Raw genomic sequence first — 27,309 nt, forward strand, 5'->3', positions numbered from 1 at the left:
GGGGTTAGATACAGAGTAAAACTCCCTCTACACTCTCATCAAACACTCCCAGGACAGGGAGCTCCATCTTATTCTGACTCCGATGTGCTCGAGTCCCCACCTCAGAAATGCACCAGTGCAGCACTTTTTCCATTGGCCTTTCTGAATGAGACTGTCAATTTAGTACCAAATTAGGAGGCAGTTTGTTACAAGGTTTTATGTGTACATTGAGCAACGTATTTGTATCATTTGCACACTGTATAAATATCTACCTGCTATAATGCATTTTAATGTTTTACTCGATATTTAACCGATAATTATCCCTCAAACAACACTTAAAAAAAAAATTACCCAGTCACTTGTCTCGTGGCTGTCTGTGAGCTTGCTGCGTGCAAATTGGCTACTCTTTCGCTACACTGCACATCAAAATGCAATTGATTGGCTGTGAAACACTTTGGAACGTCCTGAGGTTGCGACCATCAAGGCCTGTCACTCAGTTGATTTGAAGTATAAGGCAAGTGAAGTAGGGCGGGGAGAGGGGGCTACCACCCCACAGGGCTGATTGAAATCTAGCAACCCTCCGGGAACACACGAGTGAGGACTAGATTGGCCGTCCCATTGCAGTTGAAATCCTGCCAAACTACGGGACCCCACCCAACTGTACCTCATTTGGAGAAGGAAGGGAAAAATTGGCAAGGATTTAGAGGGGCAACTGCACAGGACTCCACACCCAACGCTATTCCAACAGGAATGCAAAAAAAAAAAAACTTACTTAGATCCTAGACCCGAGCACATCAAGAAACAACATTTCAGCAACCACCGGGTGGGATCAGCCGGGTAGATGAAGCATCCCCCGCTCGACCAGTAACTGAACACGATACAGCTGCGAACCACACACCTGCCACATTGCCCGGCTGGGATGGGAGTTGGCAGATCACTGTGATTTAACATCCTTCCAGTTTGATTTGCCACCCCTCCCTCCCCAATGAGATCCTGTGTTTAAACTGAGATAAATTACGAGATGCAAACCTGCCGTTGTATGTATATAAAGGCAATGGCTAACTTCCACAATTCACAAAGGCGCAAGTCTTGAATGTGATGACTGGATGATTACATGCCCCTCCTTCCCCCACCCCCCACCTTACATGAAGCAAGACTGTGGGTGTCCGGAGGCAGGATATCAAAGCTTCTCCAGGGGTTGTTACTGATGGTAGTAGCGTTGGCCCTGACTGTGCTGGAGGTACGCATGTCGGGGAGCTGCCTGACTTGTCGTTTGGAATCCAGTCTGGGAAAGACACAAGAAAAGACCTCAGTGGGAAACGATCCTATAACTTAGCGTCCAGAAAAAGCAGCTACAGATTGAGACTGAGTTACCATAGCTCAATTATGTTTCTGACTTATGCAACACTGTTGGTAAATACAGAGTAAAGCGCCCTCTACACTGTCCCCATCAAACACTCCCAGGACAGGGACAGCACGGGGGTTAGATACAGAGTAAAGCTCCCTCTACACTGTCCCCATCAAACACTCCCAGGACAGGTACAGTACGGGGGTTAGATACAGTGTTAAGGTCTTCTTTGCACTACCGCAGCATGACCTCTGAAAAGAGCTCCACACTATACCCAGTTCATGCAGTGTGCTAACTGAGCAGCAAACCATGACCAAAGCATTACAACCCACGCTCTTATCTCCATCTACTCACCGGGAGGGCCTGCTGAGGGGGGGTGCCGTGTGGGAAGCCCCCAGGTGATGCTGGCCTCTGTGGGTGGACATAAGTTAACCCAGCCTGGAAGACATGACAAAGGAGAAACGTCTTTAAAAAAAAATCGCAGTGCTTTCACACGCCAAAGCACGCAGCCACATCGAAGCAAGATTGAACTCGCACTGTGCAATTGCGATCGTGAACGTCACAGCTTATAGAGTCAGTCATCATCATGGAGTCACTATGGCACAGATGGGGCCATTCGGCCCATCGACTCCATGCCGACTCTCTGCAGAGCAATCCGACCAGTCCCGCCCGCCCGGCTGTATCCCCGCAGCCCTGCAAGTTTATTTTCCTCAAGTGCCCATCCAATTTTCTTTCGAAATCATCCTGCTGAGCTGCCGGGGCTAGGAGGGGGAGGGGGGGGGGGGGGCCAGGGGGTTAGGGGAAGGAAAGGAGCCAAACGTCGGAACCCGAGAAGCCGTGGATTTCCCACCTTCTCCGAGCTGGACGGGTACGGAGCAGCCACTGCCTGAGTGACAGAGATGTCAGTCAAATCCATCGGAGTGGGAAGGGCTTCTTAATCTCAGGAGAACAGCTAAAGGGGACGATCCAAAGGGATGCCGAGGTGGGGGTTCAATAGAGTATGGGTTTTTTTTTTTGAGAAGTATGGAATGTTAACTCTGTTCCCTACCCAATTCCCCCACTACCCCACTTCCTGCCAAATAAAATCCAGTGATCAGAGATTGCATATTTTCTCACAGCTCCCTAGGTTAATGTTTCAGGGCTGGGAGGGCGGCGGAGGTCTCCATAGGAGTAAGAACAGCAGATAAAGGACAAGCACAAAGTGGGCTGTCTGCACACGGGCGCCACCCTCCCTCTCCCAGAACCCCCTCGCTTCCATGTAAAACTGTTGTTCGGTTCCTATCGGTTTAGGGTAATCCTCCTTTGCCACAAGTGGGGCTAGAGTCGGGAGAGGAAGGCACACCGTTCCGGGAATACACGGCTTCCGTCAGCAGCTGAAAAGACAGAGATTAGAAAAGAGAAGGCTGAGAGGTGACCTGATAGAGGGCTTTAAAATTAGGAAGGGGTTCAAATGGGTAGATGCAAAGAACATGTTTCCACTTGTGGGGGGAGACCAGAACTAGGGGGTCATCAATATAAGACAGTCACCAATAAATCCAATCGGGAATTCAGGGGCAACCTCTTTCCCCAGAGAGTGGTGAGAATGTGGGACTCGCTCCCACAGGGAGTGGTTGAGGGGAATAGTGTCGATACATTTAAGGGGAAGCTGGATAAACACAAGAGAGAAGGAAATAGAAGAGTATGGTGATAGAGTGAGGTGAAGTAGGCGGTGGGAGGAGACCCGCGTGGAGCAGAAACACCAGCATGGAGCAGAGGGGCCGAATGGCCTGTTTCTATGCTGTAAATAACGTGTAAAAAAAAAAAAGCTGGGTTTTAATTTTTCGGACATTGCCCCTCGCTCTGAATTTCAGCTGAGTTGTTAAACCTTTCTCAGGAGCCGACGAGGCTTGCGGTCGGTTTTAGAACGTTCCGGCACGGCTGGCCAGTCTTGGTGGAGACCTCATTGTTATCAGTGCCCTTTGAACCCAGGCTGCCTATGGGGCTTGGAGGAGGGTTGTGGGGGGGGGGGGTGGGGGGAGGGGGGTGGGTTGGTTGGTGGAAGGGGAAACGTTACCTTGCCTTGCTGGATCTGGACAAGGATCTGTGGGGTTGGGAGGAGGCCTTGGTTGGGATGAAGGGCTTGAGGATGCATAGGGTGCAGACTTGACTAGGAGAGAAAAGTCAAAACGTTAGCGACTGAAACAAAAATAAAAGGGCATTAAATCCTTTCTGACCACAAGTGCCAACACGCTAAAGCCTTGAAACTCTCTTGGCATCCTCCCCTCTCCAGTATAAAGTGCTTCCAGCCACTCTTCCCGTCAGAGTGCTCTTGATTTACCTTCTTTTAGTCCCCCGCACCATCAACCAAAGGTCCTGGCTCTTGCAAGATTGTCTGCCTCAAATAGTGCAATCCACAGCATTCAATGTTGTTCCAACTAATAACTCTACTATTCAACCATGGAGGACGTTACAATCGGGCCTGATCCTCCCCTCGCTTGACGTGCCCAAGCACGCGCACAAATGTGCAAACTTACACACACCAGCAGACCATCCTGTGGGGTGGGATTACTGGATCAGGAGTGGCAATTCTCACTTGATTTTTGCTCCTCCCCTCTTCCACCCCCCCCCCCCCCCCCACCACGTGACGCTGGGTTACCGAATCCAATCGCAGCCCCTCCCAAACTACCGGCAAGGACATCATTGGATTCAGCACCGAGCGCAGATCGAATCCAAGTGAAGATTTCTCCTCTGGTTTTGAAGGTAGCTGCCCAAACATTTGAAAGAAAAAAATTGTGATAACCTCTTTTCAGCAAGGCAAAGGTTGGAGTCTGTCACAAAGTGCAACCTTAAGGACAGACTCGACAATGGGTTGGAAATGCTGAGTCGAGAGCGCATGGAGAAGAAATTTTAAAAGCATAGAACTGGGTCAAAAAAACAGCAGTGAATTTGTATAGTTTTGGGGTGATGGAAAGAATGGATTTGGTCCATTGGGATTGTGTACAATGGAAGTGAACGGGAAGGGGTTTGATTCATTGGGATTGTGTGCAAAGGGAGTGAATGGGAAGGGCTTTGATCCATTGGGATAGTGTGCAAAGGGAGTGAATGGGAAGGGGTTTGATCCATTGTGATTGTGTGCAAAGGGAGTGAATGGGAAGGGGTTTGATCCATTGTGATTGTGTGCAAAGGGAGTGAATGGGAAGGGGTTTGATCCATTGGGATTGTGTACAAAGGGAGTGAATGGGAAGGGGTTTGATTCATTGGGATTGTGTACAATGGGAGTGAATGGGAAGGGGTTTGTTCCATTGGGATTCTGTACAATGGGAGTGAATGGGAAGGGCTTTGATCCATTGGGATTGTGTACAAAGGGAGTGAATGGGAAGGGGTTTGATCCATTGGGATTGTGTACAATGGGAGTGAATGGGAAGGGGTTTGATCCATTGGGATTGTGTACAAAGGGAGTGAATGGGAAGGGGTTTGATCCATTGTGATTGTGTGCAAAGGGAGTGAATGGGAAGGGGTTTGATCCATTGTGATTGTGTGCAAAGGGAGTGAATGGGAAGGGGTTTGATCCATTGGGATTGTGTACAAAGGGAGTGAATGGGAAGGGGTTTGATCCATTGGGATTGTGTACAATGGGAGTGAATGGGAAGGGGTTTGTTCCATTGGGATTGTGTACAATGGGAGTGAATGGGAGGGGGTTTCATCCATTGGGATTCTGTACAATGGGAGTGAATGGGAAGGGGTTTGATCCATTGGGATTGTGTGCAAAGGGAGTGAACGGGAAGGGGTTTGATTCATTGGGATTGTGTGCAAAGGGAGTGAATGGGAAGGGCTTTGATCCATTGGGATTGTGTGCAATGGAAGTGAATGGGAAGGGGTTTGATCCATTGGGATTGTGGACAATGGGAGTGAATGGAAAGGGGTTTGATCCATTGGGATTCTATACAAAGTGAGTGAATGGGAAGGGATTTGATCCACTGGGATTGTGTGCAAAGGGAGTGAATGGGAAGGAGTTTGATCCATTGGGATTGTGTACAATGGAAGTGAATGGGAAGGGGGTTTGATCCATTGGGATTGTGGACAATGGGAGTGAATGGAAAGGGGTTTGATCCATTGGGATTCTATACAAAGTGAGTGAATGGGAAGGGATTTGATCCACTGGGATTGTGTGCAAAGGGAGTGAATGGGAAGGAGTTTGATCCATTGGGATTGTGTACAATGGAAGTGAATGGGAAGGGGGTTTGATCCATTGGGATTCTACACAAAGTGAGTGAATGGGAAGGGATTTGATCCACTGGGATTGTGGACAATGGATGTGAATGGGAAGGGGTTTAATCCACTGGGATTGTGGAGAGTGGGAAATAGTTTGTTCAAAGGAACCTTGGGCTCAGATTGATCTGCTCGTCTGAACCTGAACACACCGAATGCTGTCGTCAGAAAGAGGAGAGTGGGATTACGTACGGAATCGGTGAATCCGGACTGCTGGTTTGCGTGTTCCAGCTGTTTCTGCAGCGGAATTGCCGTACTTGGGGGAATGAAGCCTGTAACAAACAGCGAGAAAGTTCTGGATGAGAACCCGGATCCTGTCGCACAGCAAACAGAGCAACACTGAAATAGAAAGTTCATCAGCCCGTAACTTCACTTCAAGATTGACAAACTCTATCACCAACTAGCCTCAGTATCCTTTGTGTGGGGGTGTGGGGGTCAGAATCAGCCACATTTGCTGGAAAGAGTGGACGTGCACATTTGAAGTGCAGTGACTGCTGTAATGTGAGAAATGCGGCAGCCAATTTGTGCACAGCAAGCTCCCACAAAGAGCAATGTGATAATGACCGAATAACCTGCATAAGTGATGTTGGTTGTGGGATAAATATCATCCAGGACACCGGACAGAACTGCTCTTCTTTCAATAGGAATTATGTCCACCTGAGACACAGCCTCATGTGCAAGACAGTGCAGCAGTCCCTCAACACCTGCACTGAGCATGGCAGGCTCCCATTGTGCTATACACACACACAGACACACTTGTCCTCTCCAAGTATTCCTGTGGCTCAGTTGGCAGTGTTTTGACCTGAATCAGAAAGTTGTGTGTTCAAGTCCCACTTCAGAGACTTCAGCGCACAACACAAGCTGACACTCCCAGTGCAGGACTGAGGGAGTGCCGCACTGTCAGAGGTGCCGTCTTTCAGATGCGATGCCAAACAGAGGTTCCCGCCTGCCCTCTCGGGTGGCCGTAAAAGATCCCGTGGCTATTTCTGGAAGGTGAGCAAGTCACTGAGAGGGTGGTGAACCTTTGAAACTCTCTACCCCAGACAGCTGTGGATGCTCAGTCGAGTATATCTATGAGATTTTTGGTCTCTCAGGGAAACAAGGGATATAGGAAGGAGACGGGAAAGTGGAGTTGAAGCAGAGGATCAGCCATGATTGCGTTGAATGGCGGAGCAGGCGCGGCGGGCCGAATGGTCTACTCCTGCTCCTATTTCCGATGTTCCTGCTCCCAATAGCGATGTGACCCCCACGGACAAAGTGCGCCCATGCATATGACAGCAAGACGAAGACGGGAGCAGGCTCAGCTGTGATTCCCACACCATGTCAAATAGCCAGCGGATGCTTGGTCAACGCTGCCACTGCCAATCAAGTCATGCCAACAGGGGAGACACCAGAGATACCCAGTAGTAAGAACGAATCTCTGACTCTCTCCCCTAGAGAGGTCCTTACCTTGTTGGGGGGGGAAGTGTCCGTGGACCGCGTAGGCAGTCTGCTGACGTGGGAGATACGCGGACATCGCCTGGAAAGCGGAAGGCCCTGATAAAAGAACAAAAGTTAACAACAACTTGCATTTAGACAGCGCTTTAAATGTAGTAAAACGTCCCACGGCGCTTTACAGGAGCAGTTATCAAACAGAATTTGATCTGACGCTGAAGCATATAAGGAGGCGAACAGAAGCTCGTCAATCAGGTACGTTTTAAGGAGATCTTAAAAGGAGGAAAGAAAGGGCGGCGCAGTGGTTAGCACCGCAGCCTCACAGCTCCAGCGACCCGGGTTCGATTCCGGGTACTGCCTGTGTGGAGTTTGCAAGTTCTCCCTGTGTCTGCGTGGGTTTTCTCCGGGTGCTCCGGTTTCCTCCCACAAGCCAAAAGACTTGCAGGTTGGTAGGTAAATTGGCCATTATAAATTGCCCTAGTATAGGTAGGTGGTAGGGAAATATAGGGACAGGTGGGGATGTGGTAGGAATATGGGATTAGTGCAGAATTAGTATAAATGGGTGGTTGATGGTCGGCACAGACTCGGTGTGCCGGAGGGCCTGTTTCAGTGCTGTATCTCTAAAAAAAAAGGTGGAAAAGTTTAGGGAGGGAATTCCAGAGCTTTGTGATCTATTCCAGAAAGCCAGTTGTGAAGGACAGAACTGGAACCAATATTTACATACTTTTATATTTACAGTTTTACACATTACAAGCATATACCTCCTAACCCAATAGCCAGTTTCAATTTGTATTTATTTACAGGGGTTTCAAGTGAATGCCGAGTTAATGCCCACAACCTGCGAACAATTAAACACAATTATATACACATAACACTTAGGGCCCAGGCAGCTGAATGCCCCCTTTTTTGAACTAATTTAACCCTTTTTCAATCCATCTCCCTGTTGCAACCAGTTCACAAACCATTGTCCTGAACTCGACTGGGAGTGCGCATGGGTAAGGCTGACCTCGGTGCTCCTGGCCGAAAGAACACGAAATTCAGCTCAGGTCTAAGAGCTGGTCTCAATCACCTGGCTGGGAAGTCAGGGCTCAGGATTGAGAGGATCTCAGTGAGCGAACTGTTGTTGATATGCACAGCTGAGGCATGATAATTGGGCACTAGATGAGAAACTTTGGTAACCCGAATCCCAGCTGGAGGCGGGAGAGGGCAGAACATTGGCAGAATACGGCATCAATCAAACCAAAGTAATAATGTGCAGCGTGTGTGGGATATTCTGGGCGATAATGTCCATCTGTAATCCATTCTATTCTATTTAGTTCCAAAGTGGCTGATCTCACATTTGCCTACATTTAAATCCTTTTGCTGCAGTTTTGCCCATTCGCAAGCTATTAATATCTCTTGGTAATTTTCTGCTTCCATCCATACTGTTTTCAATGCCCCCCTATCTTTATGCCATTGGCCTATGTAGGTTTCTATCCCACTAGTTAAATCATTAATAAAGGCAGTGAATAGTTGAGGTCCCAATACAGATCCTTGTGCGACACCACTAGTCACACCTTGCCAATTAGAGTACCTGCCCATTATCCCTACTCCCTGTCTCCTGTCGTTCAGTCAATCTGCCTTCAATTCCACGGGTGTCAACTTCAGCTAACAGTCTCTGATGGGGGACTTTATCAAATGCCGTCTGGAAGTCCATATAAATAATATCCATAGACGTTCTCCTGTCCCCTCCTCTAGTCACCTCTTCAAAAAGATTCCGTCAGGTTCATTACGCAGGACCTACCTTTTACAAATCCATGTTAGCTCTCTCTCTGGTCAGCCGAAAATGTTCAAGGTGTTCAGTCACTCTATCCTTAACTAAAGATTCTAGCCATTTCCGGGCACCGGTGTTAAGTTAACTGGTCTATAATTCTCTGATTTTCCGCTCTCACTTTTCGTAAGTAGCGGAGTGACATGCACAATTCCCCAAAAGCTGAAGGAACAGCTCCCGAATAGAGAGAACTTTGGAAGATTGTAGTTAGGGCATCTGCAATGTTCTCACCTACTTCCTCTAAACCCCTGGGATGGAAACCATCCGGGCCTGGGGACTTGTCACTGTTTAGTGCCATTATTTTCTTCATTACTGTTATTCTGCTTATGTTAATTTTGGTGAGTCCCTGATTCAATATTAGTTTCTTTGGGATTTCCAACATGCTGACACCTTCCTTTGCTGTAAATACTCTTAACGTTATCATTCAGCATATGTGTGGGAGATTCTGGGTAATAATGTCCAGTGAGCGTGGGTGTTCTGCTCTGAATAAACAGTGCGCGTCGCGCACAGCTGGCTCACCTCGAAGTTGTTGACTACTTGCGTAAGTTACTGCCTGTCCTGGGCCGTAAGGCGGTCCATGTTGTGGCTGGCTGACTGGGTAACTGCTATGTGCTGACTGGCCAGTCTGGTACTGAGGATGGTCCGTCTGTCCAGCTGTGAATCCGGCCTGGGCTGTGAATGCACGACTCTGGGAAGAGAGAGAAGTTGAGAGAGAGCGCAGAGTGAGAAGGAAACAGAGACAGAGAGTGAGAAGGAAACAGAGAGAGAGAGAGACAGAGCAAGAGAGACAGCGGCGTGGAGAGAGAGAGGGAGGCACGGAGCGAGAGAGAGAGGTGGAGTGAGAGAGACGGAGTGAAAGACAGAGCGAGATGGAGCAAGGTACACAGAGAGCAAGAGACACACTAAGAGTCACAGAGAGAGAGACGGAGAGGGCGAGGCAGAGAGAGAGCAAGTGTCATGCTCGGCTCCCACCTGCCAAGAATGAGGCACATTAATTTTGTCATGAACACTGATCTTAAACTGTTACTGGAGTGAAGAAAGGACTTGTTATACAGATCAGCCGTGGCTGGAAAAGACATTTGCACATTAACAGACAGAGTTTGGAAGGACAAAGCAGCCATTCCCTGACACATTCAACCCACAATGGACTTCTGATCACCAGACGTTGAAGGTGGGGGGAGCTCGCATTCCAGGTTGACCGCTAAGATGGCCGAATACACAAACGGACATGGTGAAACCAGCTACAGCTAGTCACATGACTAACCTGCTGGTAAATCTACGTTTTTGAATTTGTACAAACAGTTTGGGCAGAAAGTCTGTTTGCTCCTGGATTGAGAAGATAGAACATAGAACAGTACAGCACAGTACAGGCTCTTCGGCCCACGATGTTGTGCCGAACCTTTAACCTACTCTAAGATCAAACTAGATCTCTCCTGTCGGCTCCCATCTCTTTCTCACAAGCCTCTGAATCCACTGAAGACACATGAACCCCAAGAGAGGAAAGTCTCCTACAGTGAACAAGGTTTAAGAAGAATACTGGGCCCCAATGAAAAGCAAGATCTACCTGCAATCAACGTCTCTACAGTGAGCTTGAAGAACCATAACAACAACTCTTCAGATATTGCCTCAAACTTTACCACTTTATTTTTCTTATGCACTTTTCTGTCTCTATTTGCACGTGTGTATCGCCACATCGTGTATCCGTAGGTGCCAACCGAATTAGAGTTTAAGTTTAATAAATTTCAACTTTTCTTCTTTAAACCTAAGAAAGCCTGTTTGTGCTGGTTTCTTTGCCTTATAATTGGAAAGTGGTGAACAAGGATTCACCAAGGGGGAGCTAAAAAAAAAAAAACTGTGTTTAAAATTAAACCCTGTTATGGTAAGACCAGGTGAAGGCTGAGAGGGAACCCTAGACCCCTTCCTCACCTGGTCGTAACAGCAAGACAGAGAGAGTGAGTCAGAGAGTGACAGAGTGAAAAAGAGGGAGGGAGGGAGAGAAAAAGGAACAGACAGATACAGAACGAAGAGAGAAAGGGAGGGGGGGGAGAAAGAGAACTTGCATTTATATAGCACCTTTCATGACCCCCAACACAGCCAATGAAGTACTTCTGAAGTGTTGTAAAGCAGGAAATGCGGCAGTCAATTTCTGCACAGCATGATCCCACAAACAGCAAAGCGATAAATGACCAGATAATCTGTTCTGAGTTACACTGGTTGTGATTTGTGCTGTGGAGCTTTGGGGGCCTCACCAAATTTAAATTTCCTTGTCCCATTAGTTCCCATTATCTCAAGATGCTGACTTGGGGACCTGACGTAGGAGTTATCTACTGATAAAGCAACAGTGTTAAGAAAAGCCCCTTTCCAAACCTCCCGGCCCCACACAGTTAAACAGGAGTAAGGTATGTGTGTAGGACAAGCACTAGGTTGCTGAGGATGTGCTGAGGATTATAAGGAGTCAATGGCCATAGTTTTTTCAAGGGTCCTAGACTAAAAGACTGCTGCATGAATAATGTAAAAATTGGCAGGAATGACTTGCATTCATTCAGCGACTTTCATGTCCTCAAGACATCCCAAAGCTCTTCACAGCTAATGAACTGACGTTAAAGTGCAGCGACTGTCGTGGGCAAACGCAGCCTATTAGGAGTCATAGAGTTATACAGCACAGAAACAGGCCCTTTGGCCCATCGTGTATGTGCAGGCCATCAAGCACCTAACTATTCTAATCCCATTTTCCAGCACTTGGCCCGTAGCCTTGTATGCTATGGCGTCTCAAGTGCTCATCTCAATACTTCTTAAATGGTGTGAGGGTTCCTGCCTCGACCACCTCTTCAGGCAGTGCGTTCCAGATTCCAACCACCCTCCGAGTGAATTTTTTTTCCCTCAAATCCCCTCTAAACCTCCTGCCCCTTACCTAAAATCTATGCCCCCTGGTTATTGACCCCTCCACTAAGGGATAAAGTTTCTTCCTATCTAACCTATCAATGCCTTTCATTATTATGAATACCTCAATCATATCTCCCCCCTCAACCTTCTCTGCTCTAATGAAAACAACCCTAGCCTTTTCAGTCTCTCTTCATAGCTGAAATGTTCCAGCCCAGGCAACATCCTGGTGAATCTCCTCTGCACCCTCTCCAGTGCAATTACATCCTTCCTATAGTGTGGTGCCCAGAACTGTACACAGTACTCCAGCTGTGCCCTAACTAGCGTTTTATACAGCTCCAACATAACCTCCCTGCTCTTATATTCTATGCCTCGGCTAATAAAGGCATACAGCAAGATCCCACAAGCAGTAAACGGGATGAATGACCAAGTTATCTCAGTTTAGAGTGATGCTGGGTGGAGGTGGAGTGGAATGCTGGTCAGGATTAGCCAGGAGAGCTGCCCTGCTTCTTCCAATCGTACCATACTCTGAACCTGCAATCAAACTCACACCTGCCAGTCAGCCCCGGAGAAGGTTACGTACCTGCGCGATGGCTCCTGACGGGAACATCTGCGATTTCGGCCGATCTCCCAGCAGCCCGCCTGGCCTTCCGTGCCCTTCTGCAGTGCAAGAACAGGAGGAAGAGGTGAAATGCTGTCCCCTTAATGGCTCTCAGCAGGCAGGGGGTGAGGGGAAACACCAGCTGCTGGTCAAACCTCCACCCATGAGCGATTTAGCCCAAGCACGTCAAACGACCCGAGGAGATACCGTTGCCATTGTACACAGCGGGTGTGTTCGTGCAAAGCCAATTTGGACAGCCCGCTGGATGACGTGTCTTTGGGTTCGCACCTCACCAGGTCACAGTGTCTCCTTCAGGCAAAGCGTGTAAAAAGGAATAGCAATAATATTGAGGGAAAACATTACAGACCTCTACACGCATCTGTTACCTTTCACAGGGATGGCAGTAGGCCATTCAGCCCCTTCACTCTGTCCCATCATTCAATTCGATCATGGCTGATCTCCATCTCCCGGCCTCGGTTCCTAACCCTTAATCCCCTTACCCAACACAAATCGATCAATCTCAGCTTTGAAATTTCCAATTGACCACCCCCGTCCCCCCATCAGCATCCACAGAATTATGGAGGGGCAGGGAAGAGAGTTCCAGATTTCCACTGCCTCGATTAGATCACCCCTTAATCTTCCACACTCGAAGGAATACAGGCATTGTCTGTGCAACCTGTCCTCGTAATTTAATCCTTTTAGCCCCGCAATCATTCCGATGAATCTGCACTGCACCCTCTCCGAGGCTCATTCTGAGGTGTGATGCTCAGAACTGAACACGGCACTCACAGATGGGGGTCTGACCAAGGCTCTATACAGCTGAAGCACAATTCAATCCCAACACTCTTGATGCATGCAGGAGATACAAAAAGTTTCAGAGGAGGTGACTCGGCTTGTGTTCCCTCAATTAAGGGGTGATCTAATCGAGGGGTTTAAGATGATTAAAGGGTTCGATGAGGTCGATAGAGAGAAACTATTTCCTCTGGTGGTGGGGGGGGGGGGGGGGCGGGAGGCCAGAACAAGGGGGCAGAACCTGAAAATTAGAGCCAGGCCCGTTCAGGGGTGATGTCAGGAAGCGCTTCTTCACACAAAGGGAAGTGGGAATCTGGAACTCCCTCCCCCCAAAAAAGGTGTTGAGGCCGGGAGGTCAACTGGAAATATCAAAACTGAGATTGATTGTATATGCATATATCATTGAAGGTGGCAGGACAGGTTGAGAGAGCGGTTAATAAAGCATACAGCCTCCTAGGCTTTATTAATAGCGACATAGAGTACAGGAGCAAGGAGATTAAGTTGAACTTGTACGGGACACTAGTTCGGCCTCAGCTGGAGTATTGCGTCCTGTTCTGGGCGCCGCCTTTAAGGAAAGACGTGAGGGCACTGGAGAGGGTGCAGAAAAGATTCACGAGAATGGTTCCAGGGGATGAGGAACTTCATTTACGAAGATAGATTGGAGAAGTTGGGATTGCTTTCCTTGGAGAAGAGAAGGCCGAGAGGAGATTTGATCGAGGTCCACTATCACTTGCTAATGATTTCACACCAGCCAACTCATTTTGGAACTTGGAGCTGATGCCAACTGTTATTGAGCATTGGCATCCAGACAGCTTGTTATGTTGAAATACAAAGCTTTAGCATTCCAGCTGAATTGGTTTTAGGCAAGAAGGTGCAACATGGTACTGTTACTCAATATACTTATCAAAAGATTCAGTTATAGATATAATCTTTAAATTCACATAACACCTTTCACATTAAAATGCCTCAAAGTGTTTTAACACGATCTATTATGCTTTGAAGTGGTACAATGATAGATTCTTGATAAGCAACGGGGTGAAAGGTCATCGGGGGTAAGCAGGAATGTGGAGCTGAGGTTACAATCAGATCAGCCATGATCTTATCGAATGGCGGAGCAGGCTCGTGGGGCTGAATGGCCTCCTCCTGTCCCGATCTGGTTTAAAGGCTGATGTCGAGAGGGTTGACTGTGATCTTACCTTGGATGTTGATCAGATGCTGGCTGGAATGGACAGCCAGTGCCTGTGGGTAGGTTGCCTGAGTCAGAGTGCCCATGTCACTAGAATGAAAGCGACAGGACAGAAAAAGAATCACACCATTAGCTCAACTGGCGGAGGTGCGCACAAGAAGGTTCCCCCATTCTGCAACAGCTCTGCGCTGATCCATCCAATTTAAACCGGGGAGCGACAATTTGCCCCAGTCATCACGAGTGGCGGAGTCACTCTGCGTTCCCGCGGCTGATCGCTACCCCACTGGGGAGTAAGTGAGCGACGCCTTCCGAGTCGTGTAGCCCGGCAACACAACGCCACCTGACCACACCTGTAAACAGCAGCCCGCCTCGGTGAGGTACCAGTGGCTGTCTGGTGATGGTGGAAACAGTACACTCGCGAGGGTTAGCGCTTTCAGGGGGATGGGTAAAGCCCAACCTCGCACTTGCCCGGGCTGCCTCACACGAGGGCAGCCAATTTATGCACAGCAAGATCCCACAAGCAGCGATGAGGGAATGACCAGCTTGTGCTTTTTTTGAATGGCTGGCGGGGAGGGGTGCAGGGGGGAGAATAAAACATATCGGCCAGGACAGCAGGAAGAGCTCCCGTCCTCTTCCGTGGTGCTGTGGGATCTTTTATCGTGACCCGAGCGGGCAGACGGGGGCCTCCGTTTAACGTCTCATCCAGACGGAGCAGCACTCCCTCAATACAGTCCCATCAGCCTGGGTTCTGAGCACAGGTCTCCGGAGCAGGGTTTGAACCTTCTGGCAGGAGTGCTACCCACTGAAACCTGCACAGTACACAGCCGTATTCACTTTGAGAGATAACCGTACTGTATGTTGCTACACTTACAGACCATATTATTACCAAGAGCTTGTCTCTGACCTTTTTCTCTTTGTGGCTTCCCTGAGGCCATTCAGCCCCCTTGGGCTTCTTCCGCCATTCAGTTAGATCATGGCTGATTGACCCGCCTTTGCTTCTTATCTCTTTGTACCTCTACTCCACAAAAATCTTAGCGATCTCCGTCCTGCAAGTTTTCCAATTGAACCTGAGCACCCACTGCCCTTTTAGGGAAGCAAGTTCCAGTTTTCCACAATGCTTTGTGTGGGGAAAAAGTGCTTCCAAATTTCAGCAACAGCAGCAGCATTTATTTATTTATTGAGAGATACAGCACTGAAACAGGCCCTTCGGCCCACCGAGTCTGTGCCGACCAACAACCACCCATTTATACTAACCCTACAGTAATCCCATATTCCCTACCACCTCCCTACACAAGGGGCAATTTACAACGGCCAATTTACCTATCACCTGCAAGTCTTTGGATGTGGGAGGAAACCGGAGCACCCGGAGAAAACCCACGCGGACACAGGGAGAACTTGCGGACACAGGGAGAACTTGCAAACTCCGCACAGGCAGTACCCAGAATCAAACCCGGGACCCTGGAGCTGTGAGGCTGCGGTGCTAACCACTGCGCCCCTGTGCCGGCCAGAAATGACAACTTGCATTTAGATAGCGCCTTTAATGCAGCAAAATGTCCCCAAGGCGCTTCACGGGAGCATTATCAAACAAAATCTTACACCAAGCCACAAAGGACAGATGACCAAAGAGGTGGGTTTTAAGGAGCATCTGAAAGGAGGAGAGGTTTAGGGAGGGAAATCCAGAGCTTAGGGCCCAGGCAGCTGAAGGCACGGCCGCCAATGGTGGAGCGATGGGAATCGGGGATGCTCCAGAAACAAGCCTTCATGGACTGGCTCTAATTTTAAGGTTAGGTCCACTTGTTCTGGAGCAAGAACCTTCCCCGTCTGTCATTGGAGTGGGTGAACTTCGACCCCTGCTTCAATCAGTTCACTCACCACAGACCAGGAATCGTACCCCAGGCCATCTGGCTTAGTATCAGAGCCTCATGTCCTCTTAAAGAGGGAAACCTCACCTGATGCTGGATCTTACGTGTCTCTAAGTCCCACACCAGTCGTTGAATCTTAACGTCCTGTCCAAGTGGCCCAGCGAGCCTTATACAAAGCTGCTCACTGTGGTTTGAGGAGAAGGCCCACCATCACCTTCTCGGGCAAGTAGGGACTGCTCACAAACACCGACATCGCCAGCAACCTTCACATCCAAAGAATGAGTACTTATTTTTAAAAAAAGCAGACGGGCCTTTTTCTGGATAAGGAACCTCAACCCCAAGCTCTCCCCAGTCAAATGATAAAGGTGTCAGGTGCTATAGCCCTGACTCACGTGAGGAGCAGGGCTGAGCGCATGAGGCTGTAATCTATTTGGGAAGAATAGAGAAGCATCATAACTCCTGACTCCCCAAAGCCTGTCCACCATCTAGAAGGCGCAAGTCAGGAGTGTGATGGAATACTCTCCACTTGCCTGAATGGGTGCAGCTCCAACAACACTCAGGAAGCTCGACACCATCCAGGACTAAAGCAGCCCACTTCATCGACAACCATCCATCGGTACACAGTGGCAGCAGTGTGTACCATCTACAAGAGGCACTGAAGCAACTTGCCAAGGCTCCTTCGACAGCACCTTCCAAACCCACGACCTCTACCACCTAGAAGGACAAGGGCAGCAGATGCATGGGAACACCACCACCTGCAAGTTCCCCTCCAAGTCACACACCATCCTGATTTGGAACTATATCACCGTTCCTTCACTGGGTCAAAATCTTGGAACTCTCTCCCTAACTGCACTATGGGTGCACCCACCCCACACGGACTGCAGCAGTTCAAGAAAGGGACTCATCACTACCTTCTTAAGGGAAATAGGAGACGGGCAATAAATGCCGTGTTATTAATTTAAAAAATATCAGTGCAGCACGTGAAAGTCATTTGAACACCGAGATAAGATTACTGCCTCGTACCGAGTACCCTTTGATTGTCTAATTATACCACAAGCTGCACAGTATCATTAGGCCATTGGAAGGTTTATTTGAGCAGGTGGATAGGTGTGTAGTGTAGTGAGAACAGTACTGGACCAACCGCCCGCAGATTACATATTCAACAGAGCCACCTCCTGCTCCCTCGACTCTATCCCACTGAACTACTGACCACCCAACTTCCCCTCCTGGTCCCCATGCTAGCTGATATTATTAATGGCTTCCTCTCTTCAGGTGTTGTCCCTCTCTCCTTTAATCATTCCTGTCCTCAAAAAAAAAAAAAGCAACCCTTGACCCCATCGTCCTTGCAAACTACTGTCCCATTTCTAAACTCCCTTTCCTCTCCGAAGTCCCTGAACATGTGTTCGCCTCCCAAATCCATTCCCACCTTTCCCCGAACTCCACATTTGAATCCCTCCGATCAGGTTTTGTACTGAAACAGCTCTTATCAAAGTCACAAATGACATCTTACGTGACTGTGACAAAGGTAAACTTTCCCTCCTCGTCCTTCCTGCAGCCTTTGACACGGTTGACCACACCATCTTCCTCCAATACCTCTCCACTGTCGTCCAGCTGGGTGGGACTGCTCTCACCTGTTTCCATTCTTATCTATCTCATCGTAGTCAGAGTATCACTCGCAATCGCTTCTCTTCCTGCTCCCGCACCGTTACCTCTGGGCCCCTCCTATTTCACATCTACATGCGGCCCCTCGGTGACACCATCCGAACTCACAGCGTTCGTTTTCACATGTACACTGACGACACCCAGCGCTACCTCACCAGTCCCTCCCACTGTTGCTAAATTATCAGACAGTTTATCCGATGTCCAGTACTGGAGAAGCAGAAATTTCCCTCAATTAACTATTTAAGGCTGAAGCCATTGTTTTCGGTCCCTGCTTCAAACCCTGTTACCAAGCTACTGACTCCATCCCTCTCCCTGTCAACAGTCTGAAATTAAGCCAGTCTGTTTGCACACCTTGTGTCACATTTGACCCCAAGATGACCTTCCGAACGTATATCCGCGCCGTCACTAAGACCACCTATATTTCCACCTCCGTAACATTGCTTAACTTCGCCCGTGTCTCAGCTCATTTATGCCTTCGTAACCTCTAGACTTGACTATTCCAATGCACTCCTGGCTGGTCTCCCACATTCTACCCTCTGTAAACTTGAGGTCATCCAAAATGTTGCTGCCCCGTGTCCTAACTCGCACCAAGTCCCGTTCACACATCACCCCGTGTGCTCGCTGACCTACACTGGCTCCCGGTCAAGCAACATATTGATTTTAAAATTCTCATTCTTGTTATCAAATCCCTCCATGGCCTCGCTCCTCTCTATCTCTGTAACCTCCTCCAGCCTTACAACCCTCCGAGATCTCTACTCTCCTCCAATTCTGGCCTCTTGAGCATCCCCGACGTTGAATGCTTCACCACTGGCGGCCGTGCCTTCAGCTGCCTGGACCTTAAGCTCTGGAAATCCCTCCCTAATCCGCTCCACCTCTCTCTCCTCCTTGAAGACGAAGATGCTCCTTAAAACCTACTTCTCTGTCCAAGCTTTCGGTCATCTGACCTAATATCTCCTTACGTGGCTTGGTGTCATATTTTGATTTATGATGCTCCTGTGAAGCGCCTTGGGATGTTTTATTACATTGAAGGCGCTATATAAATATAAGTTGTTGTTGTTGTCAAACCTCACCGAGACACAACCGTCAGGGAAACCACACCATCCTTCCTCCACCACCGCTCCCACGACTTCTGCCAGGGTACAGATCCGTGGGTGCTGATTTCCTTCCAGTACCTGGTTCCAAGATTGAACCTTCAGATTAATTTTTTGACTGGCTATTTGGCTGCGGCCGCCATCACAGCAGCCCCCAAGGCCACATCCAAATGTGTGCACCCACCAACGATCGGCCAAAGCTCCAGATCGCGGTTATGTCACCCAACATGAGGACTGGAAATCACGCAAGCGGCCTTACCACGAAGGGAGGCCAGTTCCCAAAAGTACTGGGCACGCGTGTCGACATGGGGAGCGCAGCGGGCAGGACCGGGCTTGGCTACGATGCCCATGCCCCCCCTCGCCCCTCCACACACAGTCAAACAGCCAGTAACCATTCGCCGCATGTATGCTCAAATGTGAACGAGTTACCGGAGAGCAATCAACACCCGTGGAATTGTGCATCCTGGAAAAAACAACTGGCTGGACAGCAAACATTGACAGGCTATTGAACTTTAGAAGGCCTCACAGCCTCACCCAATCCTACCCTCACCCGATGCTCGTAGACGTCGAGAGAGAAAACCGTCCAAGACAGGTCTTGTACCTCTGTTCCTTCATCTTGGCACGCCGTTTCTCCTCCTCGTGCAGGACCTTCTTCAGTTGCAGGAACAGCTGGTGTTTCTCCTCCTGCAGGCTCTGCAGCTTCAGCTCCATTTTGGAAATCTGAGGATGGTAATGGAGCAAGGAGTGATGGAGCGGGTGAGCTGAGAACAGGGGCAGAGGGGTTTTACAGCGCGCTCCGAGGCTGCGCAAGGGACCTCGTTCGAGTGACGGGCCGCGCTCTCTCCGCATGCTGCACTAACAGTCTCTCTCTCTCTAAGTGAGAAGACCAGACTCCATAGTGCAATAAGTGTATTCCCACTCTTTAAGGCCCATTCAAGTGAAAGGATCTCAGCACTAGGGACTAAGACAGCTTCCATTTCGCCCACTACTGCACTCCCGCACCCCACTCCTCCTGCCCTTTGGTCATGTTCCAACAACGTGCCTCAACCTCTGAAAATCCTCCCCGGTCACTACGGGATTAACCCTCTATTTCCGCACACCAGCTATCCTGTGCCATCTGGGACTGAAAGCGTCACGTTAGTGTCAGTTTAGGATATTGCTGGTTCATTCTCACCAGATTAAAATGATGCGAGAGTTCGTTTCATATCAGACCCTTGCAGCCGGCAGTATGGAGGGTTTCACACCTAGTCAGCGTGGGCTGGAGTCCAGTGGCAAAACTGACCCCAACCCAGCCAGGCCCCCCTCCCCCTCCCTTACCTGTTCCTTTGTCTCTTCCAGCGACATTCGCTCCTCCATCTCTTTCTTCCTCTTCCGCTCCTGCTCCTCTTTCATCTTCTGCTCCATCATCTTGTCCACCTCCTCCTCCTCTGCAATGGCCACGACAGCAGCATTAGTTACAGGGCAGCAGCCAACGGCTTCAGGGAAGGGCTCCTGCCTCAGGGACAGGAGAGGCATGAAGGGCTTCTGCCTCCAGACTGCTGACTACTGGGCTAATTCAGCATCATTTTCGATCCTCAGTGCCATTACATTCAAATTACAACAAAGAAAATCACTAGAAGCTAGTGGACAGGTGCAAAAAAAAATAATTCCAAGGGGAATGGGATGCTGGTCTTCGTCTCAGGAGATGGGTGAAAAAAAATTTTTACTCGTGGGATGCGGGCGTCGCTGGCTGAACCAGCATTTATTACCCGTCCCTAATTGCCCTTGAACTGAGTGGCTTGTTAAGAGTCAACCACACTGCTGTGGGTCTGGAGTCATACATAGACCAGACCAGGTAAGGACGGCAGATTTCCTTCCCGAAAGGACATTCGTGAACCAGATGGGTTTTTACAACAATCGACAATGGTTTCACTGTTAGACCAGCTTTTTAATTCCAGATTTATTAACTGAATTCAAACTTCACCATCTGCCGTGGTGGGATTCGAACCCATGTCCCCAGAGCATTAGCCTGGGGCACTGGGTTACGAGTCCAGTGACATTACCACTACGCCACCCCTTGTTATAAACATAAGAGCATAAGCAACAGGAGCAGCCTAGTCTGCGCAACCCTTCCTCGCAATTTAACCCACTGAGCTCCAGTATTATTCCGGTGAATGCACTCCCTCTAAGCCTTCCTGAATGCAGTTCCTCCAGATGGGGGAGAAGTCTGTCCAGCTGTAATATTCCTGGGATGAGAGGGTTATCCTACAAGGAGAGAATGAGTAGAATGGGCCTGTATTCTCTGGCGTTTAGAAGACTGAGACGTGATCTCGTTGAAACGCATAAGAGGTTTTGACAGGGTAGACGCCGAGAGGCTATTTTCCCCCCTGGCTGGAGAGTATAGAACTAGGGATCACGGTCTCAGGATAAAGTGTTGGCCATTTAGGATTGAGATGCGGAGAAATTTCTTCACTCAGAGTAATGAATCTTTGGAATTCTCTACCCCAGAGAGCTGTGGATGTTCAGTCGTTGAGTATATTCAAGACAAGAGATCGATAGATGTTTGGGCACTAGGGCATCAAGGGGTATGGATGTAGGGCAGCAAAGTGGAGCTGATGTAGAAATTCAGCCATGTTACTGAATGGTGCACCAGCTCGAGGGGGCTCTAAGGTTTACTGCACCAAATGATCTGGTCATTATTACACTGCAATTTGTGGGAGCTTGCTGTGCACAAATTGGCTGCTGCGTTTCCTGCATTACAACTCGAGAAGTACTTCGTTGGCTGTGAAGCACTTTGGGACTGTGAAAGGCACGACAGAGACTTCTCTCTCTTTTCAGAGATGGTCCTGAATTTTTTTCCAAGTTTGTGGGTGTATTGGCCTGGGAGGGAGTGCAGTGTCGATTTACCAGAACGATACCTGGACTCCAAGGGTTAAATTACAAGGTGAGATTACACAAACTAGGGCTGCATTCCCTGGAATTTAGCAGGTTAAGGGGTGATTACAGTTTTCAGGATATTATGGGGAACATACAGGGTAGACACAGAGAAACTAATTCCATTGGTTGGGGAGTCTCAGATGTGAGGCGACATTCCCTATAATTAGTGTGGCCGTGCAGCAACACAAAACTTCCTGCACAGGCTGTGCACAAATCAGCCCCTTTAAGTTACTGCGCCTGTGCGGCCAAGCAAAAATATTTAAAGGGACTGCGCACTTCAAAAAAAAGTAAATTAGAAGGAACGCTGACTGGGGGCATAGTCTAAAAATTAAAGTTAGGCCTTTCAAGCATGAAGTTAGGAAACACTTCTACATGCAATTTGGACAGTGGTTGACGATAGATCAATTGTTAACTTTAAATCTGAAATTGATAAGATTTTTGTTAACCGTTAAGGGATATGGAGAAAAAGGCAGGTATAGCGAGTTAGGTCTCAGATCAGCCATGATCTCACCGAATGGCGGAACAAGTTCCAGGGGCTGTATTGCTTCCTCCTGCTTCTAGGTTCCGATAAATGACTGCAGAGTGTTTTACCCTGAAGATTGCATGGCTGGGGCTGGCTCCAGCCACATCAGAGGTTTCCAAGCTTTTGGTACGACGGAGCCCCGTCTAAGCTATCCGCCGCACTTCGACCAGCAAACCCCCCCCCCACACTGCACACCACAGTAGATCTGAGGTGGGTGACATGCTCCACAGCGGTCCAGCCTCTTCACTCTGCTGCCCGTTTCCCAACTCGTGCCACGCCTCCATTCACCTTCCATTGCACTCCTCCAATTCTAGCCTCTCGCGTTCCCCGATTTTCATCACTCCAATACTGGAAGCCCAGCCTTCCGCCATTTAGGCCCAAAGCTCTGGAATTCCCTCCCCCAACCTGTCTCCTCCTCTAAGAAGCTTCTTAAAACTCACCTCCTTGACTCAGCTTTTGGTCCCCTGCCCTAATGTCTCCTTCTGTGGCTCGGTGTTAATTTGTGTTTGATAATCACTGCCGTGCAGCTCCTTGGGATGCTAAAGGTGTGATATAAATGCAGGTAGTTGTCTTGGTCTTTTTCCACCCCCTTAACAAGTGGAAGGACAGATGAAGACCGGCTCTCCCCCGCCACACTCCTGCCCCTCAGACACAGAATCCCCTGGGAGAGGGAAACTAAAACCAGACAGAAAGAAAGAAACCCGAGAGCAAGAAAACCTGGAGAAATTTTTCTCCCGACTTCTGAGCACAATGTAGCAAGCTCCAAGATAGCGCTGTGTCTGATGTCTAACCAGAGTTATGTCTCCCCTCCCTTATCACTTGACAGGCGTCCTGAAGGAACGATCAAACTTGCAATGACACAGCGCTTTTCATGACCTCAGGACACCCCCAAAGCACTTTACAAAACAACTAAGTTCTTTTTACGTGCTGTCGTTGCTGAAAAGAAGGAAATGCAGCAGTCAGTTTTCGCACAGCAAGCTCCCACAATGAGATAATGACCAGACCATCTGTTTTTAGTCATGTTGGTTGAGGGATAAATATTGATTAGAATTTCAGGTAGAACTGCCCTGCTCTTCTTCCAATGGCGCCTCAGGATCGTTTATGTCCACCTGAGGGGACCTACGGCAGTGCAGCACTTCCTCAGTACTGCACTGGGAGTGTCAGCCTGGATTACGTGCTAAAGCAGGCTCGTCCAACCTTTTCGCGTGTGGGGCCACATTACAATTGTTGTCTTACATGGGGGTGCTGGGGAGACAATTTCAGAAAGATAAAGACATTAAAATTTATCTTACTATTAATCAAAACAACAAATGTACATTTTTGTGAAGAAACTTTAAATGAGAAGACTAGTTTAATGACTTACATTTTTCATCACTCTCTCCCTCTGTATCCCCCCTCCCTGTCTCCTCCTCCCTTCCTGGTTGTCAGGGAGTGTGGAGTAATCAGTTCAGCCATGAACTTATTGAATGGCGGAGCAGGCTCGAGGAGCCGAGTGGCCTACTCCTGCTCCTAATTTGTATGTTCCCCCTCCCTCTTTCTCTCTCTGACAGATGCAGAGAGTGGGAACGCTCAGCAGATGGTTGATCAGTTTTTTCAAAAAAAACATTGCAAGTCAGTTTCACAGCTGAAAATGGTTGACATCGAGTACTGCCGTTCCCTAACTTCGAACAGATTTGGAGTTTTCCAGCAGGCTTTTAAAAAAAATCCCAAATCTGTCCGAAGTTGGGGAACAGCTGTTCCCGCTGTCAGCTGTGAAACTGACGTACGATGTTTTTAAAAAGGCCGCTCTGCAAGAAGACGACAAAGGGAAATTTCTCATCTCCAATGACGGAGCCCTGGTGAGGATGAGGAACGGCCCGGGCACAGGCTACATCCGCGGGCCGGATGGAAACCTTTGGCGGGCCGGAACCGGTCCTGCGGGCGCCGTATGTTGGGCAACCCTGTGCTAAAGTCACTGGAATGGGACTCGAGCCCACGAGTTTCTGACTCAGAGCCGAGGGAGTGCAACCCACTGAGACGATATTAACACCAAAACCCTCCAGCTCTCCGCTGAAGCATACTTACATGTTTCAGTGCTTGTGCCAGAGACCGATGACTCTCAGCATCCGGTTCGACTCATACAGCACAGAAGGAGGCCATTCAGCCCAGTGTGCCTGTACCAGCTATCCAATTAACTCCTTACCTGGTCTCCTCACCTAAAGAAGGAAATACTTGCCTTACAGGGAGTGCAATGAAGGTTCACTAGACCGATTCCAGGGACGAGGGGATTGTCCTATGAGGTTAGATTGAGAAGACTTGGCCTATATTGCCTGGAGTTTAGAAGAATGAGTGGCAATCTCATTGAAACATATAAAATTCTTAACAGGCTTTACAGGATAGATGCTGGGAGGATATTTCCCCTGGCTGGAAAGTCTAGAACTATTGGCCAGAGTAGTAGGATAAAGAGCTGGCAATTTGGGACTGAGATGAGGAGAAATTATTTCACTCAAAGACTTGTGAATCTTTGAAATTCTCTACCTCAGAGGGAATGGATGCTCAGTCATTAAGCATATTCAAGAGAGTGATTGAGAGGTTTTTGGATGCTAAAGGAATCTAGGGATTTGGGGATAATGCGGACAGGTGTAGGTGAGGCAGGTCAGCCACGGACTTATTGATTGGCGGAGGGAGTGAATTGCCTACTTCTGCTCCTATTTCTTATGGTCTCCCCTGTGACACCACAGACCCCACAGCCTTGCAATTTTTTTCCTTTTCAAGAATTTGTCCAATTGCCCTTTAGAAAGTTACTATTGAATCTGCTTCCACCACTGTTTCAGGCAGCACATTCCAGATCACAACAACACACTGCCTTCCTACTTTACGACAAGTGCCAGGCAATGACCATCTCCAACAAGAGAGAATCTAACCATAACCCCTTGACAGTCAACGGCATTACCATCGCTGAAACCCCCACCATTAACATCCTAGGGGTTACCAATGACCAGAACTTCAACTGTGGCTACAAGAGCAGGTCAGAGGCTAGGAATCCTGCGGCGAGTAACTCACCTCCTGACTCCCCAAAGCCTGTCCACCTTCTACAAGGCACAAGTCAGGAGTGTGATGGAATACTCTCCACTTGCCTGGATGGGTGCAGCTCCAACAACACTCAAGAAGCTCGACACCATCCAGGACAAAGCAGCCAGCTTGATCGGCACCCCATCCACCACCTTAAATATTTACTCCCTCCACCACTGGCACACATTTACCATCCTGCCACCCACCCCGTCCCCAGACCCCACCTTGTCTTTTCCGCGCTCTCTCCTTCATGATGTGCTGGTGAAGAGCCCGCGCCATTGCGCTTGACATCTTGGGCCGTTCCAGTAGGGCTGGCATCGTCTCAGTTTCAGAAGGAGCTAGACACTAGAAGCTAGACCAGGAGGAAGAAAAACCATCATCAGGTTCACGTTGAACGGCAGAGACCGCAGCAGAACAAGAGGGCAGAGTTGATGTGTTATCCTGCAACACCGCCCAGGACAGCACAGTTTACTACATCACCGCCCTACCCACTGAATCTCAATATGCAACCGCTCCCCCCTCCACCACTGGCACACCATGGCTGTAGTGTGTACCATCTACAGGATGCTCCACAGCAACTCAACAAGGTTCCTTTGGCTGCATCTTCCAAACCTCTAACACCTAGAAATACAAGGGCAATAGCACCATGGGCGCACCTTCACCACATGGGACTGCTGTGGTTCAAGGCGGCAGCTCACCAGAGCGCAGAATGATTGGAGAAGGGTGGGCAGGAAACCGGCAAGTGTTCGAAGAGGGGAGAGTCTGTGTAATGACAATAAGACAAGGTAAGGAAGGGCGAATGAGAGTGGGCTTAAAGGCGAGGACAAGAATTCAGAAGTCAGTTAATGAGGGGATGAGGAACCGGTGGATCCCAGTAAGAAACAGAGTCACATGGGACTGTGCCCCAACAAGAACTAGTGTTGCAAGGAACAGTAGCCCAGCATGATCTAGTATCCAGTGTTAGGTCTCGTCTCAGATCACCTTCCCTTTCCAGACCCCCAACACTGTCCTCACACAGATCCCCTCTCCCAGAATAACTGCTTCTCCCAGACCTCATCCAGAACACATTCTTCACCCCAGATTCCCTTCCCTCCCCAGAACCCTCTCCCCCACCCGAATCCCCTCTCCCTGATCCTCCTCCCTCCCCAGAACCCTTGGTCCCCGATTCCCTTCCGTCATCTCCAGATCTCCCCCTCCCTCCTAGATCCCCCCTCCTTCCCAGATCTTTTCCTCCCTCTCAGAATTCACCATCCCTCCCTCATCTCCCCCTCCTTCCCTCCCAGATCACCTCCTCCCTCCCTCCCCTTCCAAAATCCCACGTCCCTCCTCCCCCAAGATACCCCCTTCCACACTCCCTCCTCCACCAAGATCCCCCCTCCACGCTCCCCCTCCCTCCCTCCACGCTCCCTCCCCCTCCAAGATCCCCCTCCCTCCGATTCCTCCCTCCCTCCAAGATCCCCCTCCCTCCGATTCCTCCCTCCCTCCAAGATCCCCCTCCCTCCGATTCCTCCCTCCCTCCAAGATCCCTCCCTCCCTCCAAGATCCCCCCTCCAAGATCCCTCCCTCCCTCCGATTCCTCCCTCCCTCCAAGATCCCCCCTCCACGCTCCCTCCCCCTCCAAGATCCCTCCCTCCCTCCAAGATCCCCCTCCCTCCGATTCCTCCCTCCCTCCGATTCCTCCCTCCCTCCAAGATCCTTCCTCCACCCCAGATTCCTTTCTCCCGAATCCAAAATTCCCTCCCCTCCATCCCTCCTCTCCCCGGACTCGAACGCCCTCAGTACCTCACCATTCCCGAGTCCCAGGCCCCGGGCCGCCGCCGCTGCCCTCCCCGCCTTCGACCCTCACTCGGCCGCCATAACACACCTACACCCTCCGTCACTTCCGCCGCCCGCTCTCCGCCTTCGCCCCGCAGCCGTAAAGCAGGA

The 27,309-nt window shown here is 49.4% G+C and overlaps 1 protein-coding gene across 6 annotated transcripts; it reads right to left on the reverse strand.

Moving 5' to 3' along the window:
- Positions 1 to 1,088: 1,088 nt before the first annotated feature.
- Positions 1,089 to 27,280, reverse strand: gps2 (G protein pathway suppressor 2). Of its 6 annotated transcripts, none has more exons than XM_068023911.1 (12): positions 27,171 to 27,280; positions 25,608 to 25,735; positions 20,211 to 20,320; positions 19,495 to 19,613; positions 14,289 to 14,368; positions 12,283 to 12,359; positions 9,339 to 9,507; positions 7,025 to 7,111; positions 5,768 to 5,847; positions 3,381 to 3,473; positions 1,682 to 1,765; positions 1,089 to 1,264 (listed from the first exon to the last, which is right to left on the reverse strand). In XM_068023911.1, exons 2-12 carry the CDS (start codon positions 25,699 to 25,701, stop codon positions 1,181 to 1,183), a joined length of 1,077 nt encoding a protein of 358 aa, XP_067880012.1. In that variant the 5' UTR covers positions 25,702 to 25,735; positions 27,171 to 27,280; the 3' UTR covers positions 1,089 to 1,180. The 6 variants fall into 6 exon arrangements, with proteins under 6 accessions (XP_067880012.1, XP_067880010.1, XP_067880011.1 ...); XM_068023909.1 differs by having other exon boundaries at positions 19,444 to 19,613; positions 27,171 to 27,279; XM_068023910.1 differs by having other exon boundaries at positions 19,444 to 19,613; positions 27,166 to 27,272.
- Positions 27,281 to 27,309: the final 29 nt, after the last annotated feature.

The sequence above is a fragment of the Heterodontus francisci genome, chromosome 48, assembly GCF_036365525.1.
Source record: "Heterodontus francisci isolate sHetFra1 chromosome 48, sHetFra1.hap1, whole genome shotgun sequence".
NCBI classification, from domain to species: domain Eukaryota; kingdom Metazoa; phylum Chordata; class Chondrichthyes; order Heterodontiformes; family Heterodontidae; genus Heterodontus; species Heterodontus francisci.

Coding starts and splice junctions, on each gene's coding strand:
- gps2 (XM_068023909.1), bottom strand. CDS start 25,701: ATGCCAGCCCTACTGGAACGGCCCAAGATGTCAAGCGCAATGGCGCGG. Junction 20,321..25,607: donor GAGAGCGCGGAAAAGACAAG/GTGGGGTCTGGG, acceptor TGGCCATTGCAG/AGGAGGAGGAGGTGGACAAG. Junction 19,614..20,210: donor TGGAAGAGACAAAGGAACAG/GTAAGGGAGGGG, acceptor TACCATCCTCAG/ATTTCCAAAATGGAGCTGAA.